This window comes from Malania oleifera, chromosome 9 (genome assembly GCF_029873635.1).
Source record: "Malania oleifera isolate guangnan ecotype guangnan chromosome 9, ASM2987363v1, whole genome shotgun sequence".
NCBI lineage: Eukaryota > Viridiplantae > Streptophyta > Magnoliopsida > Santalales > Ximeniaceae > Malania > Malania oleifera.
In genome coordinates this window covers 43,021,868-43,033,621 of record NC_080425.1, presented here as the reverse complement: position 1 = coordinate 43,033,621, position 11,754 = coordinate 43,021,868, and the positions used below count along the sequence as shown (strand labels likewise).

General features: G+C 33.0%; 1 protein-coding gene across 1 annotated transcript; it reads left to right on the top strand.

The window, feature by feature from the left end:
* Positions 1 to 9,485: 9,485 nt before the first annotated feature.
* On the top strand, positions 9,486 to 10,168 carry LOC131164632 (uncharacterized). Its single transcript, XM_058121967.1, has 2 exons — positions 9,486 to 9,617; positions 9,743 to 10,168. The coding sequence occupies exons 1-2, from the start codon at positions 9,566 to 9,568 to the stop codon at positions 9,931 to 9,933; spliced, it is 243 nt and encodes an 80-aa protein (XP_057977950.1). The 5' UTR covers positions 9,486 to 9,565; the 3' UTR covers positions 9,934 to 10,168.
* The last annotated feature ends 1,586 nt before the right edge of the window (positions 10,169 to 11,754 follow it).

Below are 11,754 nucleotides of genomic sequence, written 5' to 3'. Positions count from 1 at the left end.
ACCAAGGAGTGTTGTAAAGGTTTGTTCTGCCCGTTAAAGGAACAGGTTTTAGTAATCCTTTGGTGGTTTGCCAAAGGCGAGGACGTAAGCTGGTTATAAGTCAAACCTCGTAAAAATATCCGTCTCACTCTCTCTTTCCTTATTCTTTATTTTCAGTACTTATTTAAATTGTGTGGATGATTTGAATTTGAAAATCATAAAAACTACGTATATTTGGAAATCAAGTAAACCTTAAAGTTTGATTTTGATTTGGGTTGCGAAAATCGAAAGGGAGTACGGTGGTTGAACCATTCTTTGCGGAAACCATACGGGAGTACGTTACTTGGCTAAACACCCCAAAGATAAATTAACTTAAGAGTTATTTGAATTCTGAAGTTTGGAAAGAGTAATTGGATTTTATATTGAAGAAGAAATTTCATGTATACAAGGCTTTGTTCAAACTCATATTTACTACACGGCTGAACACAACATAAAAACTGAAAGTTACATATACTAATCTTGAATGCTTCCATCAATCTTATAGTGCTGAAGTAAATTTATATTTGGCAATCAAATCGGTTGTGTTGGTTTGGAAATTGTGATTAATTGTTTGATTTTTTTTACTTTCAAAGTGTGGTTGAAGATTGAATGTTTAATTGTGTTTAATTGTGTTGTTGATTGATTGTTCTTGTTTGATTGACAAAACAAATAAATAAGTCAAAGAATTGGTTTATTCACAAAAGAAGTTAAGGATTTTAAAAGAACTAAAGAGAAAGTTTTAAAAATCCAATTCACCCCCCCTTTTGGGAAGATATTCCTAATTTCAATTGGTATCAGAGAGGGGTTATAACAAATCCTAACAAGTAGTTATAAATAGATCTATATGGCTAACTTAGGCGTAGCTCCCTTTGGAGAGGGACAATCTTCAACTAGGCCTCCTATCTTTTGTGGTTTAAACTACACGTTTTGGAAAAAGAGAATGCAAATCTATCTCCAAATGATGTATTGGAAAGTATGGGAAGTTGTTATGGATGGAGATCAAATTCCTACTAAGATAGTAGATGGAAAACAAATCCCAAAAAAGAAGAAAGATATGACCGATCAAGATTATAAAATGCTCCAAACAAATTCAAGTGCTATAAATGCTTTATATTGTGCCTTGGATGCTAATGAATTTAATAGGGTCATGACCTGCAAAATAGCTAAGGAGATAAGGGATAAGCTAGAAGTAACATATGAAGGAACTACGGATGTTAAGGATAATAGGGTTGATATGCTTACAAGTGAATATGAAGCATTTAAAATGAACCCAGATGAATCCATATCTAGCATGTATACCAGGTTTACTCACATAATCAATTCCCTAAATGCCTTAGGAAAAACTTACACTACTTATGAGATGACAAGAAAAATTCTTAAAGGGCTGCCACCAAAATGGGAACCAAAAGCAACTGCCATAACTGAAGGAAGAAATCTGAAAACCACTTCCTTTGATGAGCTTATAGGTTCTCTACTTACATATGAAATGGCTATGAATGAAAAGAATGGAAAAGCCAAAACCCAAGATTCAATAGTCTTCAATGCCTTAAAAGACAACTCAAGTAGTGAAGAAGAAATGGATGAAGATGAAGTAGCTTTCATATCTAAAAAGTTAGCAAGAATACTAAGAAGAAGAAATCAAAAATCTGAATAAGATGAATCAGAAGAAGAAGTTAGTAAGAAATCAAAGAATAAAACTCCTACGTGCTACAATTGCAATAAAGTTGGACTTATAAAACCAGAATGTCCACTACTACTAAAGAAAGAGGCTAAGAAGAAAAAGAAAAAGGTCATGAAAGCCACTACTTGGGACATGATGAGTACAAGTAGTTCAGAAAATGAATCAAGTGACCAAGAGATTTCTTATACATGCTTTATGGCTTGGAACAATAAGGAAAGTTCCTCATCTAAATCTTCAAATAATTCTTGTTGTGATGAATCCGATGATGAAAGCATGCCATCATATGAAGAACTTCAAAATGATTTATTCAAAGTTTATAAGATGCTGATTAAAGTAACTAAACAAAATACTTCATTAAAAAATATGAATGATGGTATAATGCAAGAGATAGAAACCCTTAAGATTGCAGAAAGAGAAAAAGATTCTAGAATCAAGAAAATAGAAATTAAGAATGAATCTATGACAAAAGAATTAGAATCCAAAAATCTTGCTGAACAGGAAAAAGACTTAAAAATCAAAAAATTAGAATGCAAGAATGAAAGAATGATAGAATACCTTCGATCCTTATCATCTACGGTATATGAGAAAGATATGTATATTTCTGAGTTAGAGAATAGAATTAGAAAATTATCTCTAGAATTAGAGAAATCATTAAAGAAGGTTGATAACAAGAAAGACATAGAGTTAAAAGATCTCAAGAATCAAATCAAAGATAAGGATAAAATTATTTACAACTTTACAAAAGGGAATGAAAACCTTGATAAGATGATTGGCTCACAAAGAATGTCATTGAACAAAGAAGGCATTGGGTTCAATTGAGTTGAAAATAAAAGAAAAAAGAATCTGTATATGGGATATTTCTCAAAAGAATCCAAAGACTATGCTACCACATCTAGCAAAGCCTACACAAATACAATTTTCTATAAATGTAAGAAAAAGGGGCATAACAAGTTTGAATGTCCATTTAAGAGAAAGGGTGTGAAGACTAAAAAGGTGTGGAAAATAAAAGAAACATTCCTTGACAAATCAAAAGGAACCAAGAAGATATGGGTACCAAAAATAAAATAGAGAGTAGAAGGATCCATAAATGTTGGATGATTAAAAGAAACAAAAAGGAAACTCTAAAGGCTTATAACCTAAGTGCTGCTAAAAGATAGGAATATATCAATAAAAAGAGAAACTTGAACTATTATACAATAAGGGAAATAAGTTAGAAAGGTTCAAAACAAAGAAATAAGGAAAATTCAAAAGTTGAAGCACTTCGGTTGACTGAGCAGACAACTTCAGGCTCCTACATGTACCTCAAGCGCCTAAACTATAGACCTCAGATGACCGAACAACTACTGCCTATTGAAATTTCACCCAAAAAATTCTTAAGGTGCCTGTACTTATTCTTCAAGCGCCTGAAGTGGCAGATTCCTTATATTTTAAACGAGCAAAACCCTATTTCTTCTAAACTCTAGGCTCCTGAACTAAGACCTATCACTCACCCGAAGTTCCAAACATCAAACCCCCTTCAATCTCCAATGCTAAAACCTTAGATTTCAAGCTCCTAAGTTCGATCATACATACTCTAGGGTTTGAAAGAAACCATATGCTGCTCAAAGAAACCTCACAATGCCTCGAACTAAGCAAACGGCAAATCATGGCTCATCTTCTGGTAGAGATGATCCTAATATTGATCGATGGCTGGTTTCCTCTCATGCAAAGCATGTTTATCGAACCCGTCTTCAGTCCATAGATTCCATATTCGGTAAGGTCCTTGATGTTCAATTCTTCAACTCAAAATTCTAAATATTCTGCCGTTGTTTCAAAACATAGGATGGAAGAACTTCATAGTTTACCAAGCTAAAGGATTTTTTCCAAATCTTGTCAAAATATTTTATTGTAATTTAGTTCAAGGAGAGGATAGCTTATCAACTGAAGTCAAGGGTAGGAAAATAATTCTCACTTCTCAATCGTTGGCTCCCATTCTTCAAATTACTTCAGGAGAGTTTGAATGTCCTGCATTTGCTCAATCTTGGATTCTTCAACAAGAGTTTACACCATAAGAGTTTTTGCCATTAATTATGAAAAATGAACCTAACTACTTTGGACATCCGCCACTTTATAAGCAGCTAAATTTGAAAGCCCAAATCCTTCAAAAGATCATCACAAATAATATTTTTCCACAAGTTGGATCTTATGATCATCTCTCATATATCGATTGTTTTATGTTGTGGTGTCTATTAAAAGGGAAGAAGCTTGATTTAGTTAGTCTCATTATGAAGTGGATGTGGCCAAAGATGGACGCAAAACGAATAACTCTTCCATACGGGGGAGTGCTTAATATGATCTTTGTAAATCAGAATATCACATCTTCATCAGACTTTTTCATAAAAAAGACCAGATATGAACTCTTCACCTCAACCACTCTCAAACAAATGGGATATGAAATACGAAATAATGAGTGATTTTTAAAAGGAGGGAGACAATGGAGAGCAGCTGCTACACCTCCTCATTCACCTTAGGGTCAGCCAGAGGGTTCAGCCTCTCAAGCTCCCTCATGGTTCACACCGATCTATAATGAATTCACCTCTTTTAGCCGAGATATGCATGAGGGTCTTAAAACTCTACAAGATAATTATTCCTCATTAGATCAGCGTCTTATGCGCATTGAGCAGACTCGGGGTAGTTCCTCACACGGTGATCCTATGGACACTAACTCCATACCTCGTAGTGATGATTCATCAACTAAAGAAACTGAAGAAGTGGAAGCTGAGGAAGAGGAAGATGATGAAGAAGAAGAAGAAAAAGGAAGCTCACAGCAATCCAAAGGAAAAGGAATTGCTAAAGAGAGTGACACTGGCTCTGATACATAGACTTTTGATGGTGTTTTTGCTACTTAGTATACTACACATGCTTAAATTCTGAATGTACTTTGCTTTTTGTGGATGTAAAAAAGGGGAAGTATGTGTAAGCAAAGACTAGAAATCTCTATATGTATTTCTTTCTAGCTCTAAAACTCTGAACCTATGAAATTTTTTGTTATAAGTTTAATGTCCTATAAGTACTAATGTTCATGTTAAATTCTGAACTTATGACTTAAAAGAAATGCTTGAGTATGCTAATTGTCAGGAGGAGTGTTATGATTTATCACTTGTGTATAATCATTTGTCTATTAATCAATTGATATCATGCATTATATTTTAAAATTGGAAGGACATTATAATAACATTTCTTAGCTTTTAAGACATAAACTCAAAAACAGCTCTTTTTATTATGCATTGTACTGCTATAGGTCACATCTTAGTGATGTGTTTTTGATTTGTACTACTTATGGTTCTCTAGATGCATATCTATATGGTTTTTTGCTCTTTATATTAAAATTGTGTAACCCTTTTTGTATGATGTTAAAGGGGGAGAGATGGTTTAGAGAAAGCAAAAATATGAATTGAATATTTGAGCTGAGTGGAATATTGAGTTGAATAGAATATTTGAGCTGAATAGAATAATTGAGTTGAATTGAATATGCACACATTATATGTTGACTATATACTATGCTGAATGTTCAAGTAAAAATGCAATATGAAAATTAACTATATAAATAAACTATGCAAATGCAAATATTGGGCAATATTACTTGAATCTATGCTTATTGTAAGGGGGAGCGTTTTACAAGTTTTCATAAATTTTTGCTCTTATTTGTCATCATAAAAAAGGGGGAGATTGTTAGCCTAACAAGGCTTTCACCTCTTATTTTGATGATAACAAATGAAGAAAAGGTTAATAACATTATGTGTTCAAGTAATGATGTTTTCAGGAATATGAAAAAGCCAAACTCAACAAATCTTCAAAAGATCACTATCAAGCTTAAAGGTGTATGGTGTGTCAAGAAGTGATCAAACCGGAAAGCAAGAAGACATCTGAAGATGAAATGAACCTAAAGCTTCAAGATGATCATGAAGTTTCAAAGAATAAGAAATGTTCATATTGTTGGGAAATCTTCATGTAAGTACTTCAAAGTTAAAAATGTCATTGTGAATGAAATGAAGCTCATTAGGGGATAAATATGGACTTACAGACTTTATTTTAATACCCCAAAAAAATGTTTTTCAAAAGTAAGAAAGCAAAGAAACCAAATGCCTTTGAAAAAGAAAGAAGGAAAGTGGTTTTGTACTGCCCAGGTGACTGAGGTTAAATCCTCAGGCAACCGAAGATTTTTGCTGAAGAAAATCAAACAGGCAGTGTACCTTCAGGTGCCTGACCCTGTGTCTTCAGGCTCCTTAACGTACCTTAGGCTACTGAGGTTGCACTTCAAGCAATCGAAGTACAGCAACGGGCAGATTTTTTAAACTTTTCTTTTTCAAATCTAATTGACTTGCGCCCTAATATTTTTGGAAACTTTGAGGGAACTCCAAGTAAACTTGGGGAGCACGAATGAAAGTGTTTTTGAAGCCTATATATACATGGTTTATGAGAAACAAATTAACCAAGCATTGAAAATTCCTTCAAGATATCTTTCACTCAAAGCCTCTTGCTATTTGTTTTAAAAGCCTTGAATTGCTGCGAAAATTCTGAGAAATCTTTGAGCTTTTACAAATTATCTGAAGAATCTGATTTAAGTTCTTGATCCTCATCAAAGAGAAGTAATCCGGTGATATTTACATAGAGCTTCTTACTTCATTCTTTTACTATTTTGAATTTGAAGTATATTAGTTGTGCTGTAATTGTTGTACTAACCAGCTCTTTGAGGAGCAAGTTCTTTGTACGCATCTATTTGATTTGTATGTTGTAGATTGACAATTCCAAGGGTTGTTTGGATCGTTGGCTAAGCAAGGAGATATTGCTTAGAGAGGTGGGCTCTAGCCTAGTTAAGGAGTGACCGGACGAGGGGATATCGTTTGGAGAAGGCGGGCTCTAGCCTTACCTAAGGAGTGTTGTAAAGGTTTGTTCCACCCGTTAAAGGAACAGGTTTTAGTAATCCTTTGGTGGTTTTCCAAAGGTGAGGGCGTAGGCTAGGTATAAGCCGAACCTCGTAAAAATATCCATCTCACTCTCTCTTTCCTTATTCTTTATTTTCAGTACTTATTTAAACTGCGTGGATGATTTGAATTTGAAAATCATATAAACTACATATATTTGGTTGAACCATTCTTTCCAGAAACCATACAGGAGTATGTTACTTGGCTAAACACCCCAAAGATAAATTAACCTAAGAGTTTATTTGAATTCTGAAGTTTGGAAAGAGTAATTGGATTTTATATTGAAGAAGAAATTTCATGTATGCATGGCTTTGTTCAAACTCATATTTACTATAGGGCTGAACACAACATAAAAGCTGAAAGTTACATATACTAATCTTGAATGCTTCCATCAATCTTATAGTGCTGAAGTAAATTTATATTTGGCAATCAAATTGGTTGTGTTGATTTGGAAATTGTGATTAATTGTTTGATTGTTTTTACTTTCAAAGTGTGGTTGAAAATTGAATGTTTAAATTTATTTAATTGTTTTGTTGATTGATTGTTCTTGTTTGATTGACAAAATAAATAAACAAGTCAAAGAATTGGTTTATTCACAAAAGAAGTTAAGGATTTTAAAAGAACTAAAGAGAAAGTTTTAAAAAGCCAATTCACCCCCCCCCCCTTTCTCTTGGGAAGCTATTCCTAATTTCATGATTATGACAAATGCTCTAATATTTAATGGTTGATGAGTTTGTGTGCAGGACCAATCAGAAGTATCATATGGTGCACACACATGGCATATGAAGTGAAGACCTGAAGACCCTAAAAGTTATTTCATGTTATATTGTAATTTAATCATTTATTTGGGTCTATAATATTAACATAAGAAAATGGTCTATAATAATTAATGTTTTACCTACATAGTAGGATGGATAAGTTAAAGACCATAGATGGACCTTAAGAAAAAGAATTACTTAGTTCAAAGCCTCCCTGTCGACTGAACCGTGCAAAAAAGAAAAATTGCCTTTGGGACACTATATCTGGTCGACCGAACTTTTAGTTCAAATCTAGCTCAGTCGACCGAACTTGCACAACTCGGTCAACCGAACCTTGCCTTCGATCGACTGGTGCTCTTGGGTTGGCATATTACTTTTACAGTGGTTAAAGTTTTTAAACGGGGTTATTTTTGCTAAAATGTTTTTAAACAATCTTAATAATACCCTACATGTCATGAACGATTATATTTTTGGGGAACTCTATATATACCCCCTCATTTGCAAAAATTAGTGTATGATTAGCAAAAACAATTAGCAAATTTTCTCTGATTTTCAAAAACTCTATTTCTCATATTCAAGCTTCATTTCTTCATTCTTACTCATTCTCATTGCAAACCTTACTAAATAAGAGTGCTATTGTGAGTTTTTATTTAAGCTTACACTCTTGTTAGTTCTAGTTGATTGATATATATTTTTTATCCGAGAGTAAGCTTGTGTTTTTCTAGGAGACTTCATTAATAAGTCTTCCGTAGGAAAACTTCGTAGAGCTTGTGAGTTTTGCATTATCATTGCAATACTCAAGAGTTCGTATTGTTTTTTGTTTGTGAAATAAACTTTTACGAACCGTTTTCAAATATCCCGTGTGCTTATTTTTGAGAAAAATACTTTTTGGATATTTTGTTTGTGAAGATCTTTGTTAGTGTACCTCTTGATTGATAATATCATCTTAACATAAAGATCAAATAATTTTTACAAACCGATTTTAAATATTTCGTGTGATTTACTTTGAGAAATATTTTTTTGAGATATTTGTGCATACGTAAAGAGATTTTTGTTGAAATATCCTTTGATTGATTTTATCTTATTGAACACAAAGATCAAATCATTTTATAAATTAAATCTGAATATCTCTTAAGGTTTATATTTGTACAAAAATATTTGTTGAGATATTTAAAGTGTGCTAAGGATCTTTGTTTGTACATTGTGATTGAAATCATCATTCTGACACAAAGATCATATCATTTACACTCTCACGTACTAATTGCAATATTTGCATAGATATTTGAGAGTAGACACTTAGACTACGCTGAGTTTATCAAATCCTACAATTAGACTACACTGAACTTATCAAATCCTATTTTTTGGTAGTGCATTGATAATATTGTGCTTATTGCAGTACATATCTGCTTAGTTGAGAAGCACATTTATTGTACACAATTTTTATTGAGAAATCCGTTGTATTCTAGGCGTGGCCTGAGGGGGGCGATAATCTAGTTCAAAAGGATTGTGTAAGTTGAGGTCAGCCCTGTGTTAATTGACCTGGTTGTAAAGGTTGAGGTTGAACCCTGTGCTAATTGACCTGATTGTTTAGGTGTCGCTCCATCCGTTAAGTGAGCTTATAGTGGTAATCTTTGTACTTGTTAGCCAAGTCAGGGACGTAGGCACTTTGGCCGAACCTCGATAACATATCGCGTGTATCATTTACTTTTTCCGCACTTTACTTTACTGCACGTGTATGTTTATTTATTTATTGCATAGATTGACCTTAAGCTTATGTTTAGTGGATTGAACTTGGGAATAAATTTATAAATACCAATTCACCCCACTTTTGGGATCGCACCAAAGCTAACATAATCCATGTGCATGTTCTCCACTTTTTCAACTATCTTATTTTTTTATTTTTTTATTTGTGTTGACTGTTGACAATAAGGATGGACTCAACTTAGTCCATGTGCATGTTTTCCACTTTTGCAACTATCACATTTATTTTTTTTATTTTTTTTTGTGTTGACTGTTGACAATGAGGATTATTAAGGGCTTGATTTCTTCTGTACACACATGTATTCACACCACAGCCCTGCGTAATATCTCTTCATAAATGTGCACCTTTCTGCATCTTACTCGACTCCATATTAATCGAAAACATGAAGAGCACCTCAAGGTTTCCGGTGGTGATGGTTCTTCTCCTTCTCTGTGGTACATATTCTCAGCTCCTTTCTCCTTAATTTAATTCTTATATATATATATATAGGCAGACGCAAACACTACAGCTTTAGCTTTTTAGTTCAATGATTGCATGCCTGCATATATGATATATGCAGGTTTAATGCTTATGGGTGAGACAAGCGCAAGGGAACTGGCGGAGGCGTGCCCTCTTTTCTGCCTGCAAGTGGATTACATGACTTGCGCCACTTCCGGCGACCAAAGGCTGAAAGGTTCCTGCAACTGTTGCTTAGCTCCTAAGAACTGCACCCTCCATCTCACCAATGGCAACAACATCTACTGCAACTGATCGAATTAAATAACTTGAACTTTTACATTATTACATATATGTAGTATTTATAATTATATATACATAAGATATATGCATGCTTGCTTGGTGTAATTGCAAGCAGTAGCCAAGGTAATTAATCAATAAATTTGGCAACGAATGATCTATTTGCTAGTTACCCTTATGATCGATGATCAGTAAATAAATCCTACCTTGCTCATCGCATGATGCAGCTGGGTACTCTTTCATTGTGTGACGCCTAATTTGCATGATCGACTTTGTGAAGAAGTGCACTCCGATCTGTCTAAATCATTATATATAAATGAGCATAAGAGAATGTTAGTGTTATTGTCTTCCCATTTAATTAACCCAATATTGCTCAATGTCTCTGTCCAAACAATAAACTTTCAGTGTAATCGCTTAGAGTTGTGTTTGGTATATATTCTTATGAATAGCATAATTATAATATTAAGAATTTGGTAGTTCTTGTAAAAAATATATTATTGCCATAAAAATAAATAACAATTTAAAACTTTTTAACCACGGCATAAAGAATAATTATCTCCAAATTTTACCATGAAATGTTTATTCTTTTCTTATTTCGAGATCGTCGAAAGCATGAACAAGATACCACATTGGGGTCCGTCATAGGATAAATTTTATTGTGTGAATGTGCTTTGATGTATATTTACCCTCAATTATATATTGGGTCAACCCCGCACAAGACGACATCATGCTCATCTCGAGATCTTCTATGATATGCACAAGATCCCACTTTGAGGTCCATCATCGGATTCCTTAAAGAATTTTAGGATTTTCAAATTTTCAAACATCCCACCATACAACACTCTAAATGGAATTCAATCATGGTTTCAAATAAGTCACAATTATATCATGTCAAAGTAGTATCACATGTCATTGAGACATCATATGCAATTCAAACTATCATGAGCCCAAAAAAATATTATCAAAGTGTCATTCCACTTAATTTTGGCACAATTCAGTCATCCAAGTATTTAAAAATAAATAATAAATAAATACAAACAAAATTATGTATCGATGGCCATAGAGACTCAATTTCTATACATTTTTTTCGACTCTTACACTCAAATTAAGATGCAAATGGTTTAAAACACTTCTCAACCTTAAAAATAGAGTAATAATCCCTTTTAAAACTTTTGATATTTTTTAAGGAATTTTTTTGAAATTTTTATGATTTGTATAGGCCAAAAATATAAGAAAAAATGAGAAATATTAATAAAAAAATATTTGAAAAGGAAAAAAAAAAACTAACATAAAAATCCCTAAATGTGAAAATTGTTCTAAAATTACTAAATAGAAACTCTCTAAAAACTTGAAAGAAAATATTTTTGGATTAGAAACAACCAAATTAAAGAAAAAAAAAAAGAAATAAATAATAAATAAAATAGATTAAGAAAATGGTTTTAAAATAAATTTTTTTCTAGTTATCTCCTATATTTTCTCAAAAATTTTCAATTTTAAAAAATATTTTGATTTATTTTTAAGTTTAAAGCAAATTTATCAAATTAAATAAATAGATAAAGAAATAAAAATTAAAAAAACACGATAGACCCATCGACTAGTTAGTTGGACCGGTCAACCAGTTCAATAGTTTAGAGTAGGAGCAACACATTTGTGGCACGTGCAAGGAGGGGTCATCTTCTCATGTGAATCACCGGCGAATACGTCAAAAACCTTAAATCAAAATATGCTCGTTATGGCTTCATTTTTGTTCTTTTCATGCCTAACCACTGCCATTCTTCTCCTTTCGACCATAGGAACATTTTTTGACCAAAATTAAGACTTAAAATTTGAGAAAAC

Bases quoted from the DNA above. Each gene is read 5' to 3' on its own strand.
- LOC131164632 (XM_058121967.1), top strand. From the start codon at position 9,566: ATGAAGAGCACCTCAAGGTTTCCGGTGGTGATGGTTCTTCTCCTTCTC. The intron at 9,618-9,742 runs GTACATATTCTC...TGATATATGCAG, and splicing joins GGTTCTTCTCCTTCTCTGTG to GTTTAATGCTTATGGGTGAG.